This window comes from Scyliorhinus torazame, chromosome 15 (assembly GCF_047496885.1).
Source record: "Scyliorhinus torazame isolate Kashiwa2021f chromosome 15, sScyTor2.1, whole genome shotgun sequence".
Classification (NCBI taxonomy): Eukaryota; Metazoa; Chordata; class Chondrichthyes; order Carcharhiniformes; family Scyliorhinidae; genus Scyliorhinus; species Scyliorhinus torazame.
This window is the reverse complement of record NC_092721.1, coordinates 188,378,641-188,393,736: the sequence shown is the minus strand read 5'-3', so window position 1 is coordinate 188,393,736 and position 15,096 is coordinate 188,378,641. Positions and strand designations below refer to the sequence as shown.

General features: G+C 51.3%; 1 protein-coding gene across 8 annotated transcripts in view; it reads left to right on the top strand.

Annotated features, from left to right (window-relative positions):
- The window catches only part of LOC140392069 (interleukin-5 receptor subunit alpha-like), a 204,791-nt gene that overhangs the window by 153,794 nt on the left and 35,901 nt on the right, over positions 1-15,096 (top strand). For 7 of the 8 annotated variants that reach the window (XM_072477297.1, XM_072477298.1, XM_072477292.1 and 4 more), the window contains 3 exons: positions 1,052-1,162; positions 6,538-6,695; positions 7,997-8,138. In XM_072477297.1, the coding sequence (XP_072333398.1) occupies positions 1,084-1,162; positions 6,538-6,695; positions 7,997-8,138 (379 nt within the window). In that variant the 5' untranslated portion in view covers positions 1,052-1,083. The remainder of the gene's footprint in view (positions 1-1,051; positions 1,163-6,537; positions 6,696-7,996; positions 8,139-15,096) is intronic. The other variant, XM_072477299.1, reaches the window with a different exon arrangement.

Sequence of the window (15,096 nt, the reverse complement as noted above, 5' to 3'; positions counted from 1 at the left end):
GAGAATGGGAATGAAGAACATACCAGTCATAATCAAATAGCGGAGCAGACTCGATGGGCCGAATGGCCTAATTCTGTTCCTATATTTTGTGGGCTTATGGGCGTTGCTTGATTAGCCAGACTCCCAACCCCTCACCCCCACAATCCTGGGATTTCGGCAATTCACATCTGGGGCTGGTCTGGCCTGTTTAGGATGTCAGGAGTCAACTTGAATTTTGAAATTTGAAGGACCCACAATTTCTTTTTTCTTCAAGAGGCAGCCGGGAGGTCTGAAGAAGGAACTGACCACTAAGAGGAGCAGATTCTAATTGTTTGCAAAGCAGAAGACCATCACAGGATAGTTTCTGTTCACCATTGTGCAAAGCCGGTCTGGTTGTTCTTTCCGTATTCATTTCCTCTTCCCCTCCCTGGTGCGATAAGTCCCTTGGCCAGTTGTGGTTCAGAGAGTGACATTCTCACCTCTGACACAGAGACATCTCTTTTTACTCATTTTACACGATTTGAGCGTCGCTGGCTGTACAAGCATTTATTGCCCATCCCTAACTGTCCTAGATTTCAGAGGGGATTTGAGAGTCAAACACATTGCTGAGGCGTCACATGAAGCTCAGACCAGCTATGTATGGATGGCAGATTTCCACAGTGAGCATTACTGAACCAGGTGGGATTTTACAATAATCGACAAGGGTGTGTTTCACTGCCATCGTTAGACTTTTAAATTTTTATTGAATTCTAATTTCACCATCTGCCATGGCGTGATTTGAACCCAGATACTCAGATCTTGCTGTGGGTCTCTAGATTACTAGTCCAGTGACAATACCGCTACGCCACAGCAGACAGTCCAGACTGACACTGTTGGAAGCGTCCTCTTTTCAATCCGAGTTTACTGCACTTAACTCCCTTGCTGGCTGTGAGTTAAAGTTCTGAAAAGAAGAAGAAAAAATCCTTTATTCCAAAACTCTGCCAATAAATTTTCTTCCATTTTTATAATATGATATCTTATCCTTTTTTTCTATCAGGAAGTTTTATTATCTGACATCTTGAGTTTATTTCAGAGTGGGCAGTATTTCTGCTGAAGATTTCCACGATGTTCCCACTGGTACCCTGCTTTGCGATCTCCTTTGTGTTACCAATTGTGTTAAGTGATGGAAGACTAGCAAACCTTAGTAAGTGTGCAACTTTCACTAGCTATCAGAGCCTGTTTTTCCATTTCCTTTCAACAGCTCCATCTTTTTAATCCCACTTCTTGGGCGTCATTCTCCGACCCCCCGCCGGGTCGGAGAATCGCCGGGGGCTGCCGTGAATCCCGTCCCCGCCGGTTGCCGAAGTCTCCGGCACCTGAGATTGGGCGGGGGCGGGAATCGCGCCGCGCCGGTTGGCGGGCCCCCCCGCTCGATTCTCCGGCCCGGATGGGCCGAAGTCCCGCCGATAAATGGCCTGTCCCGCCGGCGTAAATTAAAGTACCTATTTACCGGCGGGACAAGGCGGCGCGGGCGGGCTCCGGGGTCCTGGGGGGATCGCGGGGCGATCTGACCCCGGGGGGTGCCCCCACGGTGGCCTGGCCCGCAATCGGGGCCCACCGATCCGCGGGCGGGCCTGTGCCGTGGGGGCACTCTTTCCCTTCCGCCTCCGCAACAGTCTCCACCATGGCGGAGGCGGAAGAGACTCTCCCCACTGCGCATGCGCGGGAAACTGTCAGCAGCCACTGACGCTCCCACGCATGCGCCGCCCCGACATGTCATTTCCGCGCCAGCTGGCGGGGCAACAAAGGCCGTTTCCGCCAGCTGGCGGGGCGGAAATCCCTCCGGCGCCGGCCTAGCCCCTCAATGTTGGGGCTCGTCCCCCAAAGATGCGGAGCATTCCACACCTTTGGGGCAGCGCGATGCCCGTCTGATTGGCGCCGTTTTGGGCGCCAGTCAGCGGACATCGCGCCGTTTGGGGAGAATTTCGCCCCTTTTCCTTAATGTCATTCCTTCCCAAGTACCTATCTCATCTCGAAACATCTCTGTTCACCAGCTTGATATCCAGCTAATCCGCCGGTGGGTTTGAAGGTGAGGGTACAGATATAATCCACCATTGTCATATCCACTGCCTATGTATCCGGAAGTGGCCAAATTCCAAAACCATTGGGTGAAATTCTCCGTTTGGGAGACTACGGGTGGGATCCTCTGCACGCCCTCACCGGCAGCGGGATTCTCCGTCCCACCAGCCGGTCAATGTGGTTTTCCATTGTGCGCTGTCGGGAATTCCCCGGGCTTGGATGGGCAGCTGGCGCGAGAATCCTGCCAGCGGAGAAGTTGACGCTAGGACTAAATTACGTGCGTTCACGTTCCCATTGGGGGGTGCTATTTGTGTAGCAATTCAGGACATGCTAATGGACCATTACTCTGCTGGCATGAATTCTGCACAATTTCTGGTCCAGCGGGCGTTCTGACCACTGTGACCGGAGTTAGCGCAAAAGAGCCTAGCAGCTAGAGCGGTTTTTAAGCGCTCCACTTACCACACACTCATTGCAGCCACCAAGTTGGTTCAGAGAAGACTAGCAGCACCCCCCGAGCGTGGGAGTCCGAGGTAGACTCACAGCTCCATGCCAGTGAGGAGCAGAGGGACATCCTCTTCCCCAGTGTGAGCCACAGACTCAAGCCTGGCTACCTGAACACTTGGAGGTGGTGGCAGAGGCAGTCAGCGCTGCCAATCTCACCAGCAGGACACAGCTGGTGATCCTGAGGGGTGGGGGATCGCTGGCGGGTCCTCTGTCCTGAGAGGGGCAGAGAACTGCGGAGGGTTCTGTAGGCTGCTGTGCAGGTACCCTCTAGTTGGGGTGAGTTCTGCTGATCCACAGCTTCCTCTGCAATGGGGCCATGCTTCTGAGGAGCGCCAACAACTCGTGGGCTCCTGATTGAGCTTTCCCCTTGATGATACAGCCAAGGTAAGAGGGTGGCCAGAGAGGCGGCCTGAGTCAGCTTTCAGATGACCAGAGGCCTTCTGAGCATTTAAAGGACACAGGGAGCACTCAGCAGGGTGAGCAGCCAGGAGACTGTAAGTAGCACCAAAAGACAGACTGCAGCAATGGCGGTCTGAGCCAGGCCACCCCGATCCCAAGGGGGACACCCCGATCCCAAGGGGGACACCCCGAGTCCACGGACCTGGCACCAAGTCACTATGTGGTACGGCCCCCAGCCTGGGCAGCATCCCCCAGCAAACCTGACAGTTTTCAATTGTTCTTCACTGTATCTTTCGACTCCTGTGCGTCCTCTGCAGCCATAGCACCCAGCGCACGCTTCAAAATACTTCTAGTAATTCACGCCCGTGAGATTTTCCCCTGAGAGGAGCTCGGCATTGCAGAAGGGCGGAGCAGACAGTGTCCAACCCGCTAATCACATTTAAATGCAGGCAAATGCTGGTTTTGCATGCAAACCTCGAAAACTCCACCAGCGAGGGACTGGAGCTTGGCAACTCAATAGGCGCTGGGCCCAGAACATGATTTTGGCCGGATACCGATTCTCTACCCGATCGCGGTTCGCCCATGTGGCATCGTGAGGCAGAGAATTCCGCCCATTGTGTTATAACCTGAGGTACCCTCAATAATGACACTTCGAGATTAAACTGTAAAGAAGGCTTTATTAGACTAATAACTATGCTAGAGCTAGAGACGAGAGCTGACTGTTACAGACCATGAGGCAGCCCTTATGTATGGCTCCCAGATGGGCGGAGCCAGAGGCGGAGTCCCCAGGGTTACAAGCCCGGTCTTAAAGGGGACATCACCTTACATGATGATAAGGCAGTAACCGTTCATCACATAACCATTAGCTGCTGAAAAAGTATGACAGCTGTCTGAGCTGGACGAGAAGAATAGGGGAGAGTGCAGGCTAGACAGTCTTAGTATCACCAGAAGGCATTGTAGAAAGCCTTAGGAAGCTTGGAGTGTTGTCTGTGCCCTGATATTGGTGGAGTTGAATGAGGAGATTTTCAAATCCTCTCACTGGCATCCATGGCTATCAACCTCAGCTCTCTTGGTAACACCCTTGACTCAAAATCAGAGGTTATCGATTCAAACCCCCGACAGACTCTTCAGCACTTAGCTAAGGTTGACACTTCAGTACGGTACCATGGGAGTGCAGCATTATCTTGCGCATCATTTCACTGGATCACTGGATCACTGGATGACTCGAGATATTGAGACTCTGGTCAAAAAGAAGAAGGAGACATTTGACGTACATAAACAACTGGGATCAAGTGGATCCCTTGAAGAGTATAGAGATTGTCGAAATAGAGTTAAGAGGGAAATCAGGAGGGCAAAAAGGGGACATGAAATTGCTTTGGCAAATAATGCAAAGGAGAATCCAAAGAGCTTCTACAGATACATAAAGGGAAAAAGAGTAACTAGGGACAGAGTAGGGCCTCTTAAGGATCAACAAGGACATCTATGTGCAGAGCCACAAGAGTTGGGTGAGATCCTGAATGAATATTTCTCATCGGTATTCACGGTGGAGAAAGGCATGGATGTTAGGAAACTAAGGGAAATAAATAGTGATGTCTTGAGAAGTGTGCATATTACAGAGGAGGAGGCGCTGGAAGTCTTAAAGTGCATCAAGGTAGATAAATCCCCGGGACCTGATGAAATGTATCCCAGGATGTTGTGGGAGGCTAGGGAGGAAATTGCGGGTCCCCTAACAGAGATATTTGAATCATCGGCAGCCACAGGTGAGGTGCCTGAAGATTGGAGAGTAGCGAATGTTGTGCCCTTGTTTAAGAAGGGCAGCAGGGAAAAGCCTGGGAACTACAGACCGGTGAGCCTAACATCTGTAGTAGGTAAGTTGCTAGAAGGTATTCTGAGAGACAGGATCTACAAGCATTTAGAGAGGCAAGGACTGATTCGGGGCAGTCAGCATGGCTTTGTGCGTGGAAAATCATGTCTCACAAATTTGATGAGTTTTTTGACGAGGTGACCAAGAAGGTAGATGAGGGCAGTGCAGTAGACGTTGTCTACATGGACTTTAGCAAAGCCTTTGACAAGGTACCGCATGGTAGGTTGTTGCAGAAGGTTAAAGCTCACGGGATCCTGGGTGAGGTTGCCAATTGGATTCAAAATTGGCTGGACGACAAAAGACAGAGGGTGGTTGTAGAGGGTTGTTTTTCAAACTGGAGGCCTGTGACCAGTGGTGTGCCTCAGGGATCGATGCTGGGTCCACTGTTATTTGTGATTTATATTAATGATTTGGATGAGAATTTAGGAGGCATGGTTAGTAAGTTTGCAGATGACACCAAGATTGGTGGCACAGTGGATAGTGAAGAAGGTTATCTAGGATTGCAACGGGATCTTGATCAATTAGGCCAGTAGGCCGACGAATGGCAGATGGAGTTTAATTTAGGTAAATGTGAGGTGATGCATTTTGGCAGATCGAATCAGGCCAGGACCTACTCAGTTAATGGTATGGCGTTGGGGAGAGTTATAGAACAAAGAGATCTAGGAGTACAGATTCATAGCTCCTTGAAGGTGGAGTCGCAGGTGGACAGGGTGGTGAAGAAGGCATTCGGCATGCTTGGTTTCATTGGTCAGAACATTGAATACAGGAGTTGGGACGTCTTGTTGAAGTTGTACAAGACATTGGTACGGCCACACTTGGAATACTGTGTGCAGTTCTGGTCACCCTATTATAGAAAGGATATTATTAAACTAGAAAGAGTACAGCAAAGATTTACTAGGATGTTACCGGGACTTGATGGTTTGAGTTATAAGGAGAGGCTGGATAGACTGGGACTCTTTTCCCTGGAGCGTAGGAGGCTTAGGGGTGATCTTATAGAGGTCTATAAAATAATGAGGGGCATAGATAAGGTAGATAGTCAACATCTTTTCCCAAAGGTAGGGGAGTCTAAAACTAGAGGGCATAGGTTTAAGGTGAGAGGGGAGAGATTCAGAAGGGCCCAGAGGGGCAATTTCTTCACTCAGAGGGTAGCGAGTGTCTGGAATGGGCTGCCAGAGGTAGTGGTAGAGGCGGGTACAATTGTGTCTTTCAAAAAGCATTTAGATAGTTACATGGGTAAGATGGGTATAGAGGGTTATGGGCCAAGTGCGGGCAACTGGGACTAGCTTAATGGTAAAAACTGGGCGGCATGGACTGGTTGGGCCGAAGGGCCTGTTTCCATGCTGTAAACTTCTATGATTCTATGATTCTATGATTTCTCAGGTGCCCTGGGATTGCTGCCCCCTCAGGTGAATGTACAAGGTTCCATGGCATTGTTGGAAGAGACTGTGTCCTGACCAGTATATACCACTGAACCAATATCACGAAAAACAAGATTAGCAAGTCATTTGCCCCCTTCCTGTTGTGGGCAAATCGACAGCTCCATTTAACAATGTATCAAAATTGACAGTCGTTCAAAAATAGCTTTATTGCCTTCACAACCTTGCCCCTCGCCTGAGGTATGGTGACCGTCAGGTTAAATCGCCACTCGTCAGATCTCTTTCAAAGGGGAGAACAGCCTCTGATCCTCTGGGTTGTAGCGACATTTATATTTACATTTATTATCTTTTAAACAGCCGAACTTCATCCACCGGCCGACATCACGATTGCAAGCAGACATCTTGGCGAACTGACTGTTACTTGGAATGACAGCATCAGCCAAGACATAAAGAAGTGGTGTGTCATTAGATATCCAATTGAGTTTAAGTACTATGATTCTGATGATTGGCAAGAAGTAAGATTTAATTTTGTTTCTCTTGATTGTGTTAAAATCTAATTCCAATATGTTGTCATTCATTTTAAATTGGTGTCCTCTGGTTCTCCATCCTGACACCATTGCGAACAGTCTCTCTCTCTCCCTACCCAGTCCTGCCCTCTTATAATTTTGAATACCTCCATTGAACATGGGTAAACATTGGCCGATATATCGGCGAAAATTCCCCTTCTCTTCTTGAAAATAGTGCCATGGGCTCTTTTTCAATCACCTGACCAGATAGGATCTCACTTTGACATCGCATCCAAAAGATGGCACCTCTGCAAGCCAGCAGTCCTGCACTGGAACATCAGCCTTGAGTTATATTCATGCCCAGACTGAGAGGTATGTTTGCTACCCACTGAGTCACATCCGACACGGTGGGTGGCACAGCGGTTAGCACCGCTGCCTCACAGCTCCAGGATCCCAGGTTTGATTCCGGCTTCGGGTGGCCGTCTGTGTGGAGTCTGCACGTTCTCCCCGTGTCTGCGTGGGTTTCCTCCGGGTGCTCCGGTTTCCTCCCACAGTCCAAAGATGTGCAGGTTAGGTGGATTGGCTACGCTAAATTGCACCTTAGTGTCCAAAGGTTCGGTGGGGTTACTGGGATAGGGTGGAGGCCTAAGTAGGATGCTCTTTCAAGGGCTGGTGCAGACTCAATAGGCCGAATGTTCTCCTTCTGCACTGTGAATTCTATGATTCTATGACACACATAACGATTGATTTTTCACTTCCAGCCAGCAGGTTTGAAGGCATGGTACATGTAAAATTCAGCAGGTGACCAATCCTGCCATCTACCCACCTGCCCCCAACCTATCTAACTGACGTTTAAGGAGGTGGGTGGTAGTGCAGGGAAAGCATCAGATGGCTTGCCCGATCGTGGGCCTATTAAGGCCCATAAGTAGTCAATTAATTGCCAATTAAGGACCTGATCCCCAGCTGCTGGTACTTAACCTGTGGTGGGGGAGGCAAAAGCCATGCAGGCCAATGAACCTGGCTCTCCAAGATGGGACATGCCCCCAAGAAAGGGGCGGAAGTCTCACCTAAAAGCAATTAACGCTGCTCCCAGCATTACATTGCTGCCGGGAAGCCGTCAGCAAGGTGGGCAAGAGTCTACCTCACCGACTCTTTCACCGGGGCTTGGCAGGGAACGAGCTGCCCTGTAAAATTCAACCCATAATATCTTTTCATTCGTCAGAAAAATGGGGAGACACATTAAAGACACGACACTGAATGGATAATCTTTAAGGACACTAATTACACTAATTGTTTAACTTGTATCACAGGATTCCAGGCGTCTATACCCAAAACATGTTGAAGTATTTGAATTACACAGAGGTGTTTCCATACGAGTCAAAAATATGCTCCTTGATAAAACAATAATAAAAGAAAGTAACTGGACTATTATGGATATCCCACCACCACCAGGTATGACACCTGTGTATATTAACATAATTAATTGATGTGTGAGTATGCGTGTAAGTGTCTGTCTGTGATCTTTGTTGGTTATATATGTTGGTCATAAATATACATATATATTATGTAACGTGTGTTTGAATATTAACATTTGTTCTATTGGCAGCTTTGGTTTTTAATGAGAGGTAGTTTGTGAAGGCCGCACGGTGGCGCAGTGGTTAGCACTGCTGCCTCACGGCGCCGAGGTCCCAGGTTCGATCCCGGCCCTGGGTCACTGTCCGTGTGGAGTTTGCACACTCTTCCCGTGTTTGCGTGGGGTTTCGCCCTCCATGTGCAGGTAGGTGGTTTGGCCACGCTAAATTGCCCCTTAATTGGAAAAAATGAATTGGGTACTCCAAATTAATTTTTTTTAAATGAGAGGAAGTTTGTTTGGAGCAAAAAACACAAGCATGGGATATTTGAGTCAAATGGACTTTTCACTGTGCCATGAATTTCAATGTATCTTTAATGTAGGCATACAGGTACATGGGGTGGTGTTTTGCATCTGGGAATATATTCTTGCTGGTTCTGTGCCACGTGATGTGTAGTGACGTTGGCAGAGTGTTTGCGCAGGCTTTGAGCCGATCAGCACCTTGATTGTATTCAGCAACACCTTTAATAAACCTCTCGTCGACTTTTACGAGAATCCAGAGTTTGGGCACCTCCATGCTTTTTCTCTTTGAGAAATATAACAGGTGGGATTTTCCCGTTGCAGGAATCGTCAGGGGCGGGACGGAAGATTTGACAGACTAGCAAAGGATCCGCCAACCTCAGGCAGGAGTTTGCGGTCCCGCCCAAAGACCCGCCCATAGGCTGGAACTGTCTCTCAAGGAGACGGTTAGGGCACCCACACGAAGGGGGATCAGCTGGTGCACACCCCAGGGCTAGCCACCAAACGCTTCCAGGAGTGTCCCGCCTAACCGTATCCCCTCTTCCTGTGATCGTATGAGCTCCAGCCCCACAGGCAAGGAGGGTGCCATTGCCACACAGCAGAACCCCGAAAGCAGGCTGAGGCCCTCCAGGTCTCTGCCCTCCAGAGGACACCTGCCAAGGTCGTCACAGGCAATAGGGTGTAGCGGACAGCAGACGGCCTCCACCTCCACTGTGGATGTTGGGGATGCACCAAGAGGTAGCGGCAGGGTAAGCAAGGTTACAAAGTTGCCATTGCACAGTATGGGTACGGGTATTAATCACTTGTATATATCATTCTCTACTGCAAATAAACTCCCACTAATTTCACCCTTTCTCTGGCTCCTTGTTTTGATGAGCCGAATTCCTGTCAGTCTGCACAGGATGCTCAGTTCAGGCCTCCTCCCTGTGCTTTGTGCAATCTTCCCAGCATATTAATGGTGTTCCTTCATAGCGACTGAACACATCAGTCATGCCTGTATCTTGATATGAATTATAATAGCTGCCAGAATATACTGGCTGGCAACAGAGTTCAGTCATTCTCCCTGTGTGATCTCTGCACCTTCAAGGCATGACTGCGTCACACCCTGCTCCACCCCATCTGTGGACCAGTACGCCCATGTCTTTGCCTGTCAATACTCCTAAGGGTTCTGCCATTTACTGTATAATTCCCACCTGCATTAGACCTTCCAAAATGCAAAATCTCACATTTGTCCAGATTAAACTCCAAGTGCCATTTCTCTATATCCTGCTATTTCCTCTGACAATCCTCTTCACTATCTGCAACTCCACTAATCGTTGTGACGACCGCAAACTTACCAATCAGATCAGCGACATATTCCTCCAAATCATTTATATATACTATAAACAGCAAAGATCCCAGCACTGATCCCTGAGGAACACCACTAATCACCGCCTTCCATTCAGAAAAGCACCCTTCCTCCACTGCCCTCTGTCTTCTATGACCGAGCCAGTTCTGTATCCATCGTACCAGCTCACCTCTGATCTCATGTGTCACCTTTTCTACTAGTCTGCCTTGTCAAAGTCTTCACTAAAGTCCATGTAGACAACATCCACTGCCCACCTTCATCAATCATCTTTGTCACTACCTCAAAAAACTCGATCAAGTTTGTGAGGCACGACCTCTCCTTCACTAGCATGGTAGCATAGTGGTTAGCACTGTTGCTTCACAGCTCCAGGGTCCCAGGTTCGATTCCCAGCTTGGGTCACTGTCTGTGTGGATTCTGCACGTTCTCCCTGTGTCTGCGTCGGTTTCCCCCGGGTGTTCTGGTTTCCTCCCACAAGTCCCGAAAGCTGCTAGGTAATTTGGACATTCTGAATTCTCCCTCTGTAACCAAACAGGCGAAGGAATGTGGCGACTAGGGAATTTTCACAGTAACTTCTTTGCAGTCTTAATGTAAGCCTATTTGTGACAATAGAGATTATTTATTTTATTTTATTTAAACCATGCTGCTTATCGCTAATAAATCCATTTGTTTCCAAATGTGAGTAAATCCTGTCTCTAAGAATCATTTTTATTAATTTCCCTACCATTGACGCAAAGCTCACCGGCCTACAATTTCCTGGATTATCCCTTGTAGCGCACAATGACTTACATAAGTCGAGAAGTGATGAAGTCTATTGAGGCTTTATTAAGCAAGACTTGTTCCCCAGCAGCTCAGTTACAGAATGCAGCTGCTGGGAGAACTCGAGCTCTTATACTCCGCCTTCAGGGCGGAGCCAGAAGTCGGCAGATCCAACCAAGACCCGGGACCTGTCAGCCAATAGCCTCTCGGCTTCACAGATACCATATTACCCCTAATACATACCACCACATTCACCCCTTGTTAAAAAAAGAACCCGGTGGGGTGGTGGTTCGCATAGTGGTAGGGGTTTACAAGGCTGGTCCTGGAACAAATTTCGAACCGTGGCTATGCATTTTTAGCCCAACATTTAGCTATGTACAAGTTTGTGTCAGAATTATTTACAACAAAATTATTTACAACAGAATTCTTGTTTTCTTGGTGTCACGCGGATTCCACGAGTCGAGCGAGTGCCCTGGTCATCCTCGTTGATCGCCTCAGCCCCGGTGGTGGTGCAGGTGCTGGCTCGGGCACTATCGTCTCCGGGAGCGTTGCGCTGTTCGTTCCTGTTTCTTTACTCCTGGGCGGGCATGGGAGGAGGACCGATCCACCCGGGAAGGGGGCGGTCGTGGGGTGCGCCGGTGGCAGGGAGTGGGTGATCGGTGTTGGGGGTGTGTGTGTGTTGCCGGCGGGCGCCAGGTCCCGCAGGGAGACCGTGTCCTGTCGGCCGTCGGGGTACGCCTAGGCGTACTGAGGGTTTGCGTGGAGAAGGTGAACCCTCTCGACCAACGGGTCCGATTTGTGCGCCCGCCACGTTTCCGGAGCAAGATGGGTCCTGGGGCTGCCAGCCAGGTCGGCAGCGACGTTCCGGAGGAGGACTTCCTAGGGAAGACAAGGAGGCGCTCGTGAGGCGCTTGGTTAGTGGCGGTACACAGCAGCGACCGGATGGAGTGGAGAGCATCCCAGAGGACTTCCTGCCACCAGGAAACTGGGCGATCTCTGGACCGTAGGGCCAGTAGGACGGTCTTCCAGACTGTACCGTTCTCCCTCTCTACTTGCCCGTTCCCCCGGGGGTTGTAGCTGGTCGTCCTGCTCGAGGCAATGCCTTTGCTGAGCAGGAACTGACGCAGCTCGTCACTCATGAAGGAGGACCCCCTGTCGCTATGGATGTACGCAGGGAAACCGAACAGTGTAAAGATGGTGCCGAGGGCTTTGAGACTGTGGCCGCTGTCATGTCGGGGCAGGGGATGGCGAAGGGGAAACGGGAGTACTCGTCCACCACGTTCAGGAAGTATGCGTTACGGTCGGTGGAGGGGAGGGGGCCTTTGAAATCCAAACTGAGGCGTTCAAAGGGACGGGAAGCCTTTACCAGGTGCACTCTATCTGGTCTGAAAAAGTGCGGTTTGCACTCTGCGCAGATGTGGCAGTTCCTGGTGACTGTACGGACCTCCTCCACAGAGTAGGGGAGGTTGCGGGACTTTACGAAATGGTAGAATCGAGTGACCCACGGGTAGCAGAGGTCCTCGTGGAGGGCTTGGAGGCGGTCTATTTGTGCGTTGGCACATGTGCCGCGGGATAAGGCGTCAGGAGGCTCGTTCAGATTTCCGGGACGATACAAGATCTCATAGTTATAGGTGAAGAGCTCGATCCTCCACCTCAAGATCTTGTCATTCTTAATTTTGCCCCGCTGTGCATTATCGAACATAAAGGCTACCGACCGTTGGTCAGTGAGGAGAGTGAATCTCCGGCCGGCCAGGTAATGCCTCCAATGTCGCACAGCTTCCACTATGGCTTGGGCTTCCTTTTCCACTGAGGAGTGGCGGATTTCTGAGGCGTGGAGGGTCTGGGAGAAAAAGGCCACGGGTCTGCCCGCTTGGTTGAGGTTGGCTGCCAGAGCTACATCGGATGCGTCGCTCTCGACCTGGAAGGGGAGGGGCTCGTCGATCGCGTGCATCGTGGCCTTTGCGATATCCGCTTTGATGTGGCTGAAGGCCTGGCGGGCCTCTGTCGACAGGGGGAAGGTAGTGGACTGTATTAACGGGCGGGCCTTGTTTGCGCACTGGGGAACGTTATATGAAAAGAAGCCGAGGCAGCGTTTCAGGGCTTTGGAGCAGTGGGGGAGGGGAAATTCCATAAGGGGGCGCATGCGTTCGGTGTCGGGGCCTATCACTCCATTGCGTACCACGTATCCCAGGATGGCCAGACGGTTGGTGCTAAAAATGCATTTTTCCTCGTTATATGTGAGGTTCAGGGCGTTAGCGGTCTGGAGGAATTTTTGGAGGTTGGCGTCGTGGTCCTGCTGATCGTGGCCGCAGATGGTTACGTTGCCGAGGTATGGGAACGTGGCCTGCAACCCGTGCTGGTCAACCATTCGGTCCATTTCCCGTTGGAAGACCGAGACTCCGTTCGTGATGCCAAATGGGACCCTTAGGAAATGGTAGAGCCGCCCGTCTGCCTCGAAGGCTGTGTACTTGCGGTCACCTGGGCAGATGGGGAGCTGCTGGTATGCGGACTTGAGGTCCACGGTGTAAAGACCTTGTACTGTGCAATCCGATTGACCATGTCGGATATGCGGGGGAGAGGGTACGCATCCAGCTGCGTGTACCTATTGATGGTCTGACTATAGTCTACGACCATCCTCTGCTTCTCCCTGGTCTTTACTACTACCACCTGGGCTCTCCAGGGACTATTGCTGGCCTGGATTATGCCTTCCTTCAGCAACCGCTGGACTTCAGACCGGATAAACGTCCGGTCCTGGGCGCTGTACCGTCTGCTCCTAGTGGCGATGGGTTTGCAATCCGGGGTGAGGTTCGCAAACAAGGAAGGCGGTTCAACCTTGAGGGTTGCGAGGCCGCAGATAGTGAGTGGGGGTATTGGGCCGCCGAATTGGAATGTTAGGCTCTGGAGGTTACACTGGAAATCTAATCCCAGTAATGTGGGCGCGCAGAGTTGGGGAAGGACGTAGAGCCTATCGTTCTTAAACTCCCTCCCTTGCACCGTTAGGTTCGCGATGCAGAACCCTTTGATCTCTACTGAATGGGATCCTGCAGCTAGGGAAATCTTTTGCGTGCTTGGATGAATGGACAGAAAACAGCGTCTTACCGTATCTGGGTGAATAAAACTTTCCGTGCTCCCGGAGTCGATCAAGCATGGCGTCTAGTATCCATTGACCGGCACCGTTGTTGTCGTCGTTTGGAGCATCCGGGGCCGCGATTGGTCCAGAGTCACCGAAGCCAGTCGTGGTAGTAGCGTTGCGGCGTTTTCTTCGGACCCCGTGGAGCCGTCTATGCTGGGGTCCTTTGTTGTCAGCCAAGATAGCGGCGTCCATGGATCGCACGTGGTCGGGGATGGACAAAATGGCCGCCCCATGAATCGCACGCGGTCGGGGGTGGACAAAATGGCCACCCCCATGAATCGCACGTGGCCGGGGGGTCACAGGATGGCGGCGCCCATCCTCCCCTCGTGGTGTCCGGAACCCAAAATGGCGGCACCCGCGGGTCGCGCATGGATCGTTGGGGGGGGGGGGGTTGGAATCTGCTGTCCTCGTTCTTCCCCGGGGATTGAGGCGACCCCCCGGGACCGGCACACCGCCGCGTAGTGGCCCTTCTTGCCGCAGCTTTTACAAATAGCTGCGCGGGCCGGGCAGCGCTGCCGGGGGTGTTTCGCCTGCCCGCAAAAGTAGCAGCGGGCCCCACCGGGATGATCTGATGCTCTAGCCACGCATGCTTGCGGGGGGGTGGGGGGTGCCGGGGAGTCGGTCGCAACGGGGGTCCACGGAGCCCAAGGGGCTGCCGCGCGGTCGGGGCCGTAGGCGCCGGCGTTTTGAGAGGCCACATCAAGGGCGGCCGCAAGGGCCCGTGCCTCTGTGAGTCCTAGCGACTCTCTTTCTAAAAGTCTCTGACGAATTTGGGGAGAAGTCATACCTCCCACTAATGCATTTCGGATTAGCAGGTCCTTGTGCTCGATCGCGCTCACCGACGGGCAGTTGCAGTTTTGTCCCAAAATCAGCAGTGCGCTGTAGAATTCGTCGAGCGATTCTCCGGGAATTTTCCGTCTCGTCGCGAGTTGGTGGCGTGCGTAGACCTGGTTTATGGGCCGAATGTAGACGCCTTTCAGCAACACGAGCGCCATCGGGGAATCCTCCGCATCTTCGATAAGCGTGTAGATCTCCGGGCTCACCCTGGAATGCAGGACCTGCATTTTCTGCTCTTCCGTGGTCCGGCCGGGGGCCGTTCGAAGGGAGCCTTCGAAGCATGCTAGCCAGTGTTTAAACATGGCCGCCGAGTTTGCTGCATGGGGGCTGATCCGCAGGCACTCCGGGGCGATCCGGAGCTCCATAGTCTTTTAAGCTTGCTTAATAAATTGTAGCGCACAATGACTTACACAAGTCGAGACGTGATGAAGCCTATCGAGGCTTTATTAAGCAAGACGTGTTCCCC